At 42.8% G+C, this 16,488-nt stretch overlaps 1 protein-coding gene across 1 annotated transcript; it reads left to right on the forward strand.

The window, feature by feature from the left end:
• The first annotated feature begins 15,607 nt into the window (after positions 1-15,607).
• On the forward strand, positions 15,608-15,955 carry LOC148033388 (uncharacterized). The gene has a single exon (XM_087680910.1). The coding sequence runs from the start codon at positions 15,608-15,610 to the stop codon at positions 15,953-15,955; it is 348 nt and encodes a 115-aa protein (XP_087537036.1).
• The last annotated feature ends 533 nt before the right edge of the window (positions 15,956-16,488 follow it).

The following is a 16,488-nucleotide window of genomic DNA, read 5'->3' on the forward strand; positions in this document are numbered from 1 at the left end:
CAATATGGGTTCAGCATCTTCAAGGTACTTTTGGGTGTCCTTGACCCACTCCTTGACCTTGGCTATAGCTTCGAGTTGTCGTTTGGGATGGAGATATTCCCCTACCTTGGCGCTCCCCAACTCTGTTGTCTTAGGAGCTGAGGTCTCTGCCTCTGCGTCTGTGACCCTCTTTCCCATTACCAGCGTAGTCGTTTCCTCGGTTTTAAGGGTTATCTTCGCATCAGTTCTCTTTTTCCGTCTCTTCCGGATTTTCTTCCCTATTGAGGTTGCATCAAGGTTACTTGGCCCTGGCAAGGAGATGCCTGCTTGTTTCATTTGAGCTCGCATCATAGCATGTAGTGGGATGGGCATATCCTCACTACCGAAAGTTTCAACTCCAAAGAGCCCCAAAGGCACCGATGGCATGTTGGTAGTGCTCGTTGATGGCTTCCGCCTAGGACAATAAGGAAACAGATGTGTGATTCCACACTCTATGCATCAGAGATCCGCTTTGTCCTTGTTAGCTTGTTCTCGCTCTGGGTAGCGTGATGAAATGTGGCTTGGGTGGCCGCAAGTCCAGCATGTGATCGAATCCTGGTTTGGCCCTCCAAAGCCTCTGCCTCGTCCTCTTCCTAAGGCCATCACCAGTACTAGCCAATAGTCCATCAGGACTGGGTTGCCCTCCTTGTCATAGGATACATAAGGATTGACATATGCCTCTTCCTCATTGGGCTCCTCCACAAAGTGAACAAGAGCATTGCTAGGCAGGTGAGTCACAAAAGGCCCTGGTGGCCTAGGTATACCAGTTGGGTTCATCTCCATCCTAGGCACGACAGGTCTTGGGTCAGTTGGTGCTGGAAGAGCTAACTGGGTTCCCCTGCCAAAGAAATTAGGTGGCCTTTTGCCTAAGTATGGAGGATTGTACTGTTGCGTATATGAGAGTCTCCTTGGCATTCTATAGTGCACTGCATCATGTCCAAATCTACCACAATTTGAGCACGACCGAGATCTAGGATCTTGGGACTCCACTGGGAGGTGATTACCACCGCAATACACACATTGTACATGCGATCTCACAGGCTTTCTAACGAGCTCTTGCAATCGCACAATCTCCAATCTCATCTCTGCCATCCCTTGGTCGTGGTCTACACTCTTTCCCTTGTCCTGCGCGCTAGCCGTTACTTTTTTCCCTAAGATGGCTGATCTCTCAGGGTCCCTCTGGCTCACACTATCTCGGTTGGTAATTCTCATGCTACGCTCCCTGAGTTGATCATCTACGCGTATTGCCTCCTCGAAGACTCGAGCTAGCATGTCTCGTTGTAAGGTGGAGTTACTGGCCAAAGCCTTGTAGAGCTTCTCGCTTTGAATCCCGTTCATGAACACTGTAGACACTGCCCTCTCGGTGGGTCGCTCATTGGCAGGGATTCTCTTATAGAGACTGCGCACCTGGGTAATGTAATCCCTAACATCCTCCTTCTCCCTTTGACTGATATTCATCAACCTAACAATGAGGTTGTCCGAATACCCTGCCTTCGAAAACCTCTTGATGAAGAGGCCCTTAAGATGAGCAAAGTTTGTACATTCTGCGTCATCCAGACTAGAGTACCAGGTCCTCCCCTTGTTGCCTAAGCACAGGCCGAAAGCTTGAGCTCGCTGCGCAGGGTCAGTAAGACTGTTCGCCTCACATACTTGCTCGAACTGCTCCATGAAGCTGTACGGGTCAGTGCTAGGTTCGTATTGAGCTAGTTGTTTCGCTACTATGGGGATTCTAGCCTGCCCTTTAGCTCCTTGCGTGACTCCCAACCCTGATAGTAGCGCAATGGTTAGGGCAGTAGCACTTTGCTCCATGGATGTATTGTCCATGAGTCGCTTTGCCACCAGTTCACTCAACGTCATGCCAGTCTCTGTTGCCCGTTCCCTCTCTACATTCGGTCCAGACTTGGCTGCCCCAGCTAGGTCTAGTGCTCGCTAGGCTCGTACATATCCACGTCCTAATGTAGCCTTCTAGCCCTCTGCTCATGGTTGTAGGCAATTATGCCTTCCAATGCTCTCTTGATAGCTCTTCTCTCTTCTTCTAGGTTAGCCACCACTTCCTCTACAGGTCTACCTTGGATCTCAGTCCTGGTGAGTAGATCGTAGTTGTGTACCAGTTCTTGGACCGAAGTTGGAAATTCTCCTAAATCTAATTGGTCTTCCCTTTGATCGCCTCTTGATCCCGACATTGTTTCTGCTTCCAGTTCCACGAGGTTGTCGATGAATCCAATCAGCTCCGATAGCTTCCACTCCTCTATCTTGTTGCTTCCCGTGTCTTTGTGTTTTCTCCAGGTACTACTAGTAGGGCGCTCAGGCACTTGTCTAAGTCTTGGGGTCTCCTCCTACTAGTGGGTTCCTTAATGTTATTAGGTATCCAGATGTGTTCCTTGATATTTGAAAGTAGCATTGATCCTTACTCACACGTTGTGCTTAGTGCTTTCGTGATGCTTGGTGTAAAAACAGGCTTTTCTCTTTTTTTGCTATGCAGGTTTAGTGGAGCACAAAAGTGAAATGCTGATGCAAAAAGAATTTAATGCAACCTCCACCTTGTTTCTACCCACGTTCTAAGCCTAATTTGAGTTTTCAACTCAGTTTGTGGCTATTCTATGGTCCTTCCACACCCTAGGTTTGATAAATCTCTGAGGTTTTAATGGCCAAATTGGGTTCTGGGGGTGTTCAGGGTTGCGTCCTGGGGTCAGGCCTATGGTCAGGTCAGCAAAAGATCCTTATCTTTGTGTTCTGGCAAGATGGTCCGATTCTGGGAATCGGACCGGGATGGTCCAACTGTGAGAGTCGGACGGTCCAATTCTGGCAATCGGACCAATATGGTCCGACTCTAACAGTCGGATGGGGGTTGGTTCGATTCTGGGACTGGTCCGAGTCGGACAGGCTGGTCCGAGTGGTTTGATCGAACAGGATGGTCCTAGTGGTTCAATTGGACAGGATGGTCCGATTGGACAGTTGAGTATTCGATTTTAAGGGGTAGTCCGAGTGCCATGTAGCACGTCCGATCGGGTTGGTCCGATTTTGGTAATCGAACCAGACTGGTCTGACTCACTCTCAGTCGGACGGCGGTCCGATTCCGGAAGTTGGACGGCCTGGCTCCAGAACTTGGGTGGTCCGATTCTGGGAATCGGACCACTGTAGATTGGTTCGACTACGTCGGCAGAGGGTGCGATTCCGGTGCATTTGAATCCTCCTTACTGTTTGTTGCACTCAATCATCACAAAACATTCCATAACCGATCAGAGCGTTTCCTCGTCCTGTGAATCGGAAACTCTCTCTCTCCCGACGCCGCACGAGGATCCGTGGGTTTCGGACCCCACAGCCACACCGACAGGAGATTCGGAGGATTCTTGATCTACATCGACAGCAGACTGAGATCCGACGACACTCGACACATTGAATCTCAGATCTCCAGTTTGCTCTTTCTCCACCGCCGATGTACCACATCCTGCATCCAAGAGGGATCACCTGCTATTAGCGACTTGGACGACTGCTACTACATCCCAGGATAGTATATCTCCCTGCATCTGTTACATATACACATCGCACCACTTTATCACAGCCGACAGTTGTTCCCCTATCACAACCGACATTTGTTCCCCTTTTGTAGCCATTATTTGGAGTACCAGAGCTACATACGCACATACACATACACGATACTTATCACACTCACATCACCGTATTTTCAGTTTCCAGTTTTTAGCTTTTCATTCAGCACTTTTATTTTGGATAGCTGGACCTCATCAGTTGTATCACAGTTTGTCTCATAGGCCAGTTTTGGTCTTTAGAAGACATTAATATAACTTTCTTTCTTTCTTTCTCTCTCTCACAGACAAAGCCAACTAAGAAAATGAGGTCTGTCCAGGCCTCCCAGGCCTCTTAAGGCTCTTTCCCAGCACTGCAACACCTTACAGCCAGTTCCCTGCCCCTGTTTCACCCAGAAGCTTGAGTCTGGTCCCCTGTTTTCCTATTTCCAGCAGTAGCCAGAACCTCTGTTTTCTTTGGTTTTACCCTAATCTAACCTCAATCTAGTGCAGCCAATATAAAAAACAGAAATGCAGAACAGTAGTCCTAATCTAATGCTTCCAACAAACCCAAATACTTACCTGTTCCTCAGATTAAAACCTCCTAAGTCTCCTAGTTATCTCGAGCACTGGTTCAGGTTATAAACCCTACTTCCATGCTCGATCTGATGTGCACAGCGCTCAAAGCTCGAATCCGTTGGTCCCGGCAGCGGAACCAAAATGTGGGAGCTCTTCGAGCTCTACCCCGAGACCTACGGACCACTTATTGCTCAAGTGTTTCGAACTGAGCAGCCATGGCTAGCCGTCTCGCAATGCCTACCTGACGGGTGTAGTGAGCTTACCTTGATGCTCGATCGAGTACCTTCCTCTCTCTTGCACCCTTGCAGCTCCACGATCCTTGAGGCAAGCTCAAGCAACCTCAATCCCTCTCCCATGAGCTTCATCCTCCATAGCCACGTACGAGACAAGAGAAGAGAGGGGAGAAGGAGAAGATGGAGAGCTTCTTCTCCAAGATCCCTCACCCTCACACGATCACTACCTCACTCCCTCACGCTCTCTCAATCCCTCTCTCTAGCACAAGACAGGAGGCAAGAAGGCAAGAAAACAAGAGGAGAAGAAGAAGATGCTGTTTGCCACACACGAGAATGCTCTTCTCATTCATTTTTTAACTTTATATACATGCCCTAATTTCCATGGGTGGTCATCCCTCTTTTTTTACATGGTTGACCATTAGCCTAGGCCCCTTTTCTCATTGTCCGTCTATCCTCCTAGCTTCCTTTCCACCGCTTGTCTGCATTTACAAATTGCACGGGTGAGAGTCCGGCGCTCTTTTACAATATTTCAGGGTGCGCCTTTTCCATTTTAAAATGCGCCTTTCCCCTCGGCATTTGCCTTGGACTTTTAAGGTTGCCCTTGCGCTTTTGGTCTTTTTTCCTCTTCTTCCTTTAGTCGGGCTACCTTTTTTCCCGCCTTTGCCCTGCGTCTTTTCCGCTTTCTTTTGCTTTCTTCATGTTGGGGTTAACAATTATTGTCTAATTTTGTGTTTCTACTAACTTCTCAATATATTCCAAGCCTCTAATGCCTTGGTTGTATATTGAATCAAGGTTAAAAAACTGTCATAACAACTTGTAACGAAGGCACACAATGCATCAGGGTTTCTTCATTTCTAGGCTTGTAGAAGGTCTGCATTTGGAGGAATCATAACACTTGAATTTGATGGGTCGGGGGTGGGTTGTGGTTTTGGTTGAGTCCCTAGTACCGTCTCTAGAAGCTCATAAGAATCAAGGATAGTTGTGCTTCTAAATTTCCACGAAGTGTAGTTTGTACCATCTAACTTTCCTTTATTAAAGGTTGGTGAATGAATCTTGAGAGTAGGATTTTGAGTTGGAAAAAAAAGCCAAAAGTGTACTAAAATTTGTCATTTTGAAGTGGAAATGCGGTCCCATTGGAAGTGATAGATGCAGATCCGATCATTTTAAGTGGCTGTGAAAGTTAGGTTTCAAAAGTGCTTTTGAATATGAATGTCGTAGTGATTTTGGATTTTTAGAAAATTTTCAAGTGGAGGAATTAAGGGCAACAAGTGACAAGCAATGTGGGAGTCCAAGATGGATGAGTAGAAATTTATTACGGATCACGAATTGGGCACTGGATGATGCGAGAGATGCAAGTGCCTGAGAAGAAGGGAGAAGGAGCCTAATGGGAAAGGGGTTTTTAAAATGGTTTGGTTGTGACCTTTGGGGCTGAAAACCCAAAAAGAATATTCATGGGGGAGGGGGGGCATTTTTTTTTACTGTGTGTAGCACGAAGGTACCATGGGGGCATAATGAGGATGAGATGGAGAAAAGAGCTTCAACATACATTATATAACTGATCATAGCACAATTTTCCTTGATTTTTTCACTCCTAATGGCCACCCTTGGCTTTGAAAGTGGTGGCACGAGTAGAAATCTACATTATTATTATTTCTCTCTCCTCCCTCTCTCTCCTCTTATGGACTGTTCTTGTGGGAATGATCAAGAGAAGATCGAGATATGGTTACTGGATTTGAATTGGGATGAGGATGAGATGATGTTGATGCTGAGAAGTGATGACTAGCATTGATTAGAACCCAAATTCGAACCAATTGACTAGTCATGTATGCAACTATAAAAATATAAAAAAGTAAAAAATCTCGATAAGTCTTAGTTTTTGTAGTAATTTGGTTCTTTTTTATATCTAATCATGGAAACGATGTGCACATGGTATGAAATTTGATATGAGAGTAGTATGTGATATGTTTGAGTGCTATCATTAAGAAAATTAAAAAACCAACATCACAGTAATGAGAAATCAATCACCTAAAATACGAAAAAATATGCAAAATGAAGTAGATTCGATAATAATCGATAGAAACAATGGAAAGAAATGTTGTATAGGATGAAAGTGTATGTTGGTTTCCATGGTTGATCTTTGTTGCTATATGATTAGAAATTGCAAAATAATGAGTTTTTATAATAGAAATAATTAAGAAAAAATAGTAAAAAGTAAAAAAATGAAAAACAATAGTAGAACAATGGTGGATTGTAGAGCATGAGGTTAACCTAAGTCTACATGTGTTAAAGTGGTCATTTAGGGGGTGCTTCTATGGGGGGATTGTGTATAATATGAATAACACTCCACATAATAAATAAATGTCAAATGAGTATTAAAATTCCAAGTTTTTGCATAAAAAAGAATGAATTATTGTGCATTGAAATGCATCTTTTAGGCTTCATTGAATATATATATATATATATATAGGAATGGAAGCACGGGATAGCCGGGTTCCCTCTCCTCGTCGCAACACTATATTACAAAAAAGCATGAAAAGAGTGTCTTCGCACAATACTTGGCTATTTATTATTTGAAACTTGTTTTAGCACGCTAGGACATTCCACATTGCATGCGCATGGAGCATGGTATCAATGGAAAAAATCATAGATGCATAATAGCACATGTTTGCCAAAGTATTGACTTGCAATTGAGGAAAGGAGCTTTCCCTTGCCATAGGTTAGAGCAAATATTTTTGAGAGATAGTTTTGTGAGAAAATAAATACATCTCTAGGATTGTCCAATATCAAAAGAGTGGACTATATTTCGTTGTTCTTTTTGTGTGAGACAGCACATTTTGGGGCCAATCCCTGGGGTGTAGGAGAGCCACAATGGCCACAACATTTGGCTGGGGGGTGCCCTCTCTATGTATAAATTGAGGCAAAGTAGTCACTTATATATGGAAACCTCCCTATGCTTGGAGTTGAGATGGGAAAATTGTTGGACTATAGTTTGAAACTTATGTCTACAAACACAATAGTTAGATAAATCATTTTGTACTATCCGGATACTCCTGGCTGCAAGGCTATGAGGGTTGTTTGGAGAGTGTAGGAGCCTAACAGTTAGAGCCTTAGAGCTAGTGTTAAGCCCATTTTTGGTCCCAACAACAAGTGGTTCGTTTGTTTGCTAAGAGGTGGTAATAAGTGATTGTTTTCGAACCTTGACTAATAAGAACCTAGTCAATTAGTGTATATCAAAGAGTGTCAAGATATATCCAATACATCTTGATAGAAATCATCAACCCGAGATTCAATGTCAAGAAAGAGCTGAAAGGGCTAGATGGAGAGCAGAGATCCTTAAGAGGTATTCTCCGAAGTGCAATAGTCCAATATCACTAAGAGTGAGAGGTGTTATCAATCCAATTAATATATTTGTTTGTCCATTAGGGGAGGAGGAAGCTCTATCATTTCCCTTTCCTCGAAAAGTCACTCTACTCGAAGTGGGAGTGTAACCCCCCTACTACAAACCTGTAGAGGAACTCGATCGTTATTATGTCACATCCAATTGATACCTGTAGGAAATGACGAATTTGCCAGTGCTTGGTTTTCCCCTATCCATTTTTAATGAGTTAGCCAAATAGGATGCATAACTCCATATTAGTAAGCTATAAAAGTTAATGTTTAATTGTTAGATTGAGGATGAAGGACATGTTATGATATGCTTTAATATGACTTTGAAAGGAAGAACTACACTGTGGTATCATGGCTTGGAAGACAGAACCATAACTATGATGAATCTATTTTATGTGGCCTTCTGAAGAGAGTTTGCTCCTAAGAGAGGTAGTCAATATTGGTTGCGTGTTTTGAATGTAACACATCGAGCCTTATGAGAATTCTCAAGCTTATGCCAAGAAATTGAAGCAAGTGTTCCACAAATTGCAAGCCTCTATTCCCATTCCACCTATTGTCCAATTACATTACTTCCTACATGGATTGGATTTCAACATCCAAGTGCAATTGAGTAGTGTTCCTCTCATTAATATACATCTAGTGAAAATCTCTATTCATGTCTAGATCGTCCTAACAATAATTTGGCATTACTTAAAGTTGATAGAGGTTAAGGTTTGATAAGTCTGCCCATAACAAACCGTAATGCAAGAGAATGCATCATGCAAAATATGAATATGTTGCCAGCTCCTCCTAATGCAAGAGGAGGCATCATGCAAAATTTACCTATGCTGCCAGCTCTTCCTAATGATGTTATGCCAATGGCTAGCCAAATGGACCCATTAGATAGAGGAAGCTAAATGACAAATCCCAATGTAATGTCAACTAATCAGCCACCAATACCTAACCAAGTGGTTAAGCCATTGGGACCCCAAGTGGATGATTATGGTTATGAGTCTAATGCATCAAACGTTTTTGGCGAAGTTAAGGACATGATGAAGCATTAGAACTAAGCAATATAAACAAATAGCCGTAGAGGTAAACTTTCTGAAGAAGCAACAAAACTTAATAAAAAGACGACACCCTAAAGAGGGTGGTCCATCGAGATTTTAGCTGTAAGTGGTATGGTACTCAATGCCTCCTGCGGAATTTCCTTCATGTGAAGTGAAACATATGTGAGAAGTCAATATATATGGCCAATACATGTTGGAGTAGAGTTAGTTCACTCCAACAAGGTAGTCAACAACTTGGACCAATGAATCATCGTTCAAATGATGCAAATCCTCGAGGAGAGGGACTTTACAAAGGGAAAAAGCCAGGGTTAATTTGGTAGAAGTGCTTCCAATTGATGGAAACATATAGCCTTTAACAATGTAAGAGTGATCACTAGGGGCCAGAAAATGAAGGAAGTTCGGAATGATGACCCAAGTATACAAGCAAAGCTAACCCTAAGCCTATTGTGGTTGATAAGAAGGTTGCAGATGCCAATACCCATGCAGGTCCTCTTAAATTTAAAGGTGTCTTAGAGAAGCTAGTGGTTAAGAGCAAATGTAAGTCAAAAGCAAAGGAGGTTGTTGAGGCTATCATAAAACCTAAAAAAGCAGAGTGTGGTAAGAAAAAAAGACTGTTGTAAACTTTCGTGAGTTCGACATGTAGAATGCTCTATGTAAAGTCAATACATTTGTGAGCTTGCTACAATTAATACAGCTGTCACCTAAATCCTATGAATGGATTATGCTGCAGAACTTTTTGGTATTAAACATGTGGAGAAAGACTACCCTAGGGTTTAGGTGTATGTTGATGCCATCTTAATAGAAAGTTCTGTGGTAGACTTGGGCTTCATCTGCAAGCATCATGAGTATGGAATTATTGTAGAGGCTTGGTTTTCCCATTCAAATGGATGTTACTATTGAAGTTCAGAGAAAAAGAGAAGGAGACAAAGGCATAGGCACCAGGGCAGCAGACATGCTCCCTGTTAGTTCAATCTCCATTATACACACACAGTCACACTTAAGTCAACTATATGTACCACACACAAAAGGATCAACTGACCTAGATCTAATCATGGTTAAGTCAGTGTGACTTAACCTTATTCACTAAGGTAAACAAAAATGAGCTTGAGTCTCAACACTCCCCCTCAAGCTCAAGTAGGATACTTGACTCCAAGTAACTCTCTGAAATACACAAACTTATCTTTACCCAATGACTTGGTAAAGATATCTGCAACTTGGTCTTCTGTCCTCACATGGACCAAATCAATGTCACTTGCAATCACTTTTTCCCTGATGAAGTGATAGTGTACCTCAATGTGCTTAGTCCTAGCATGATAGACATGATTACTGGCTAGGAGTACACTACTCATGTTGTCACAATAGAGTGTGACAGGCCTGACTTCCTGCATGCCCAAATCATCAAGAAGCTTCATGAGCCATGCTGCCTCACATGCAGCTAGTGCAGCACCTCTATACTCTGCCTCAGTACTAGAGAGTGCAACTGTAGGTTGCTTCTTACTGCTCCAGCTGACCATACTACTACCAAGGGAAAATGCATACCCACTAGTAGATCTCCTGTCATAGATACTTCCTGCCCAGTCAGCATCTGTATATCCTGTAAGCTCCAAAGGCTTATCATGCTCATAGAATAGACCATAATCTGATGTAGCCTTTACATATCTCAAGATCCTCCTCACTGCATCCAAGTGTGGCTTCATAGGCTTCTGCATGAACTGACTAATCAGTCCAACTGAATAGCTAAGATCCGGTCTAGTAATGGTAAGGTAAATCAAGCTACCCACCATTTGTCTATACATAGTGACATTCTCAATCTCATGTCCAACATTTGCAAGTAGCTTAACATTTTGTTCCAATGGAGTGCTCAATGCTTTGCAATCCAACATACCATACTTGGTTAACATATCCTGTGCATACTGCTTCTGCAACAACCAAGTACCATGAGATGTAGAGATAACCTCAATCCCAAGGAAATAATTTAGATCTCCCAAATCTTTGACCTGAAATTCAGCATGTAACATTTCCTTGATCTCTACAATTCCTGTGACATCATCACCTGTAATGATTAAGTCATCCACATAGATGACTAATACTACATAACCAGCACTTGTCTTCTTTGTGAATAGGCTATGATCAGCCTTGCCCATAGTAAAGCCAAGTTTTTGTAAGCATGCACTTATCTTAGCATTCCAAGCTCTAGGTGCTTGCTTCAGCCCATATAATGCTTTCTTCAATCTACACACATATGTAGGAAAATCTGGATGTGTATAGCCCTCAGGCTGATCCATGTATACTTCCTCAACCAAATCACCATTGAGAAAAGCATTCTTCACATCCATCTGATACATACTCCATCCTTTTGATGCTGCCAAAGCAATCACTGTCCTCACGGTTGCCATTTTAGCAACAGGACTGAATGTTTCCTCATAATCAAGACCATATTGTTGTGCATACCCTTTTGCCACAAGTCTTGCCTTGTACCTTTCCAATGTGCCATCTGATTTGCATTTCACTTTGTATACCCATTTGCAACCAATAGCCATTTTTCCTTCAGGCAATTCAACCAAATCCCAAGTGTCATTTTCAGCCAATGCTGAATATTCCTCATCCATTGCCTTACACCAATGATCATCCAAAATAGCTTCAGAAAACTTTGTGGGTTCCTTGAAGCTAGTGACTTTTGCCATATATGCAGTGTCTCACTGTGTAACCACTGTATGTAAGCCTATCCATAGGCTTCCTGACTCTTTCTGATCTCCTCAACTGAGGTGCAGTATGAGACTCTCCTGTCTCATGAGGTGGTATATATCTATGTCTCACACCAGGAGTCACAACTGATGGAATACCAAACTCACTATCCAAGCTGTCAGTACCAGGTGAATCATAACCAGAGGTAAGTGGCCCAGTAACATCATCAAGTTTTCCTTTGCCTTTATCCACATCTCTCCCCCTCACTGACATACCCGTGTCAGTGGGCAAAGATGCTGAAGTCCTCAATCTACCTGTCCAAGGACTAACTGACGTAGTAGCATCTTTAGAAGGCCCAGAAATTGCTGCACTTTCATTTGTACCTGCATGTACATAAGGCTTGTGATAGCCATTTTCATCATTCATCACAGTGATCTTCTTCTCATGCCATGATTTTAGCTCATCAAATACCACATCTCTTGAGATCAATGTTTCATGAGTAGAAGGATTGTAGCATTTGTACGCTTTCCTATCTGGTGCATACCCAATAAAAATGGCATTTTCTGCCTTTGGATCGAGCTTGCTCCTCTTTTCATCTGGAACATGTACATATGCCAAGCATCCAAAAACCTTAAGATGGCTGATGTCCGGCTTTATCCCATAAAGCCTCTCATAAGGAGTCACCTCATGTATACCTGCTGTTGGTGTACGATTCATGACATACACTATAGTCATTACAGCCTCTGCCCAATATGCATTTGGTAGGCTTTTCTCATTCAACATGGCTCTAGCCGATTCCATGATCACCCTGTTTTTTCTTTCTGCCACACCATTTTGTTGTGGTGTGTACCTGCATGTCAATTGCCTTTTAATTCCATGAGCTGCCAAGAAGTAATCAAAGTCCTTAGAAACATATTCTCCACCACTATCAGATCTCAAGCATGAGATATAGCAAGCCAATTCTTTCTCCACATGTCTCTTAAAATCCTGAAAAACATCCATGACATCACTCTTGTGCTTTAGCACATACAACCATGTGTACCTACTATAGTCATCTATGAATGACACATAGTAACGTGATCCCCCAAGAGATGCATTCTGTGAGGGTCCCCATACATCAGAATGTACAAGCTGTAATGGTCTAGTAGTAGTGCTTACATGCCTCATAAATGGAAGCCTTGATTGCTTTCCAAATTGACAAGACTGACATACATGTCCCAATTCCGCATGCTTGAACTTAGGAAGTCCAAGTACAACTTGTTTATGTTGCATATTCTTCAACTTTTGAACATTTACATGTCCAATCCTTTTATGCCATATCTCAATGTCCCTTATTGCAGCATTTTCATGTGAGTACATAGCAGCATTCAATGCTGGAATTTTCGTATCCAATGTAAACATCCTGCCATTTCTTTTGCCTTTAGCAATGAGTTTGCATCCTTGACCATACTCTTCAATGTAGCATCCATCTCTATTGAATCTAACTTGTAGATTTTGTTCAGCCATTTGTCCCACAGAAAGTAAGTTTTTGGTTATGGAGGGTACATGCAATACATCATAAAGACTCTTTCTCCTGTCACCATGCATCATCAAGGGAACAGTACCTGTATGCATAATGTCATGTTGCGTATCATCCCCTGTGCAAACATATCCATGAGCACCTTCTACCAATGTGTCAAACCACTCTCCATGAGGAGTCATGTGGTTAGATGCCCCTGAGTCTATATACCATACATCATCTGCTTTGTCATGTACAGGCAACCCTTTCTTCACATGTTGCATTGCAAACAACCTGTCATCCTCCTGCATACCACTAGAAGAAGCATAATTACCATGTTGCTTCTCTCTTGCTCTCTGATCATTTTGCTTTTTGTAGCAATCTTTAGCTACATGCCCGTATTTGCCACAATAATGGCAATCCTTATTTGCATTTGATTGCTGTCCATAACTCATTTGAGGCTGCTGCCAAGTGCCTCTTCCTCTAGGTGAATAACCTCCTCTTCCACGAGCATTTGAGGCACCTCTATTTGCTTGAGGCTGCCTATTTTGCCATCCAGTAGCTTGCTGTCCACGGGCCGCATATGCATTTCCAGCACCTCTTCCTCGAAAATTTGATCTTCCTCTTTCACCTCTACCCCTTTGATTTGAGTAGAAGACACTATCCCTACTGTTTTTAGACCCACTGGAACTTGTATTAAGTCCAAGTTTCACTTCTTCATGCAAAAGAAGTGCTACAAGTTCATCAAAGTCAGGCTGCTCCTGACGCACTGAAATGGAAGTATCAAACTGCTTATATTCCTGTCCAAGTCCATGGAGGGTAGTGGCTACCAAATCATTATCCTCAACTTCAGCTCCAATTGATCCTAGTTGTTCTGCAATGGATCTGATCTCACTGACATAGTCCTCAATAGACCTTCCATTCCTGGATATGTGGCTGAACTTTTGCTTCAGTTATGTCTTTCTTGCATGAGTGACATGCCCATAATTCTTCATCAATAAGTCCCAAGCAGCTTTTGGAGAAGTACAATTTGCAATTTGCATAGCTTTTGTGTCTGACACACATAGAGACAACCAATGCAAGACCTTGCTGGCCTTTTCCAACCAAGTCCTGTGTGCCTTCAACTGATCCTGTGTTGGAGGTCTATCTTCCGGTAGCTTAGGCTCATCTTCAAGACCTGTGACAAGATCCCAATATCCTCTTCCAATCAAAAAATTAGACATCCTGAATTTCCATAGAACGAAATTGTTATAGTCCAGCTTCTCACCAACTATCTGAGTGATAGTATCCTTCTCTCCTGTGTTTGCCATTTTAAAGCCTTAAGTTTTGCAAAAAACCAGTTAATTTTCCAAAAATGCCAGCAGGCAATACGCTTCCATGATCTGTAGTACAACCAGTTTTTTTTATTGTAAAAATGCAACAATAACCACTATTGCATTTTCAGATAGTACATGTCTTTTATTTCCATTTAACTGCAATTACAATGCATCAACACCTTTGCATTCCAGTGTGATATGATTACTGCAATTCTTGGCAAGGAGGCTATTGTATGTTTGTTCAGCCCATATATGCATCAACAATGGGTATGTAGCCACTGCACCTGCAGATATTACCCACTGTGGCAGATTTGCAAGTATCCGTATTTAAAGTGCCAGACTGAGCACTGTTCAGCCAAGCATACATGACATGTATATTTCAAGTGTGCACTGAGAACCATGAGAAAAACTGCAATTCTTTCTTGCTCTACATTCTTCTCTGAGTTCCTCTGCTCTTTCTTCCCTTCTCCCCAGAATGCAGAACGCGGAAGCTCTAGCTTCACAGATCTTTAACGGCCTTCCGTGAGAACGGTGCCCTTTGGGCTTACCAGTTTACCCTTTAGAGTTGCTTACAGTTTTCCATCGGTTCAAGCTGTCCTGGTCCAAGGGAGGTGATCGAGCATGCTGTGTTATTAAATATGCCATTTCTGCAGGGTGACCAAGAAGCATGCACCCTGCAATCTCTAAGAAGCCCTACTCTGTCAATGGAAAGAGGAGCCCAGGCAGTAAAATTTGCATTTATTTGAGCAATAAGTTGAGAGTTCTGATCAAGTAGCTGTCCCGCTGTCCCTTCAATAGCTCCATTGGGAATGCCATCATCATTTTCCACTGGCAAGATTGGTGCAGTTCACTGGAAGTCCTGAGCAGTCCGGTTAGCGATTCATGGCGAGTAGCTAGCCCAGGTGATCATCCCAGCCAAGTCAAAACAAGGCTGCGACATTGGGCGCAGGCTGTCGCATGCTCAGTGAAGCAGGGTTTCAGCCTCTAGGCTGTATTAAAAATTAAGAATTACTCTAAAGGTGATCATCCCAGAAAACGAGACTGTGGCATTTCACACATCAATGGAAGGAGCTCCAATTTTTTGCTATTTTGTCTGATTCTAACATCCATCTCTACTGCCTGGATATAACTCCATCACTGACATTCTATAATCTTCACGTGCTCTCTGGAGAATCACTGGCCAAAAAGGGCACTGATTTTGGCATATCAAAATAAACGCTTTCTTGAAGGTTCCTTCGTTTTTACTGTTACTGGCCAGTCCAGCTGAACTAGATCGACGGTACAGAAGTCCAGACATGCAACTAGCTTAGGGACCCAAATGGGGCAGGAGCTCGAATCCCGTCAACTTCGCATCTTGGAAAGGATTGCACGCCTGGAGAGCTGCTCTCATCATCTGTCCTCTTCTAACGGAGCAGCAATGGACACCTTTGCCCCTGACACAGAAGCGAAAGAAAACCAGAATGTACTTCCCAGCATGGAAGAGAAGTTAGGTCTTCTATTAAGGCGGGCAGGAGTGGTTTCCTTTCGGTTCCAGAAGGTGCCGCATGATTACTACAGCAGGTCCTTCGAGGAGCGACGTGACTTGCTGGGTGCTGCGTCCATCGATCACCTTTGCAAAAGCATTGTTATGGTGAATACCCAAGCTCATGAGAGCATCACAGACTGAGGATGAAGCTTACAGGTTGACAGGTTTTTCCCACAATGCGGTGACTCCAGTTGGTATGAAGAGCCAAATACCTATAATATTGTCAGATGCTCTGATACCATATTGAAGTTCAGAGAAAAAGAGAAGGAGACAAAGGCATAGGCACCAGGGCAGCAGACATGCTCCCTGTTAGTTCAATCTCCATCATACACACACAGTCACACTTAAGTCAACTGTATGTACCACACACAAAAGGATCAACTGACCTAGATCTAATCATGGTTAAGTCAGTGTGACTTAACCTTATTCACTAAGGTAAACAAAAATGAGCTTGAGTCTCAACAGTTACAACTATCCTAAAAATGGTCAATGATAGTTTAAGACAACCAAAAGGAATAATGTCTCAGTACATGTAATAGTAGCACATATTGTTATCAGATTTGTTGGGAGGCCAAGCTATCAATTGCATCTGGGACAACTGTGGATATTACACTCTGATTATTTGGTAGACATCTCAGTTGGTCATTTGATATTTGGACATGGATGGAGGAGAA

Source organism: Lygodium microphyllum, chromosome 7 (assembly GCF_053477565.2).
Source record: "Lygodium microphyllum isolate KBCC chromosome 7, Lygodium_microphyllum_v1.1.10, whole genome shotgun sequence".
In the NCBI taxonomy this organism is placed as follows: Eukaryota; Viridiplantae; Streptophyta; class Polypodiopsida; order Schizaeales; family Lygodiaceae; genus Lygodium; species Lygodium microphyllum.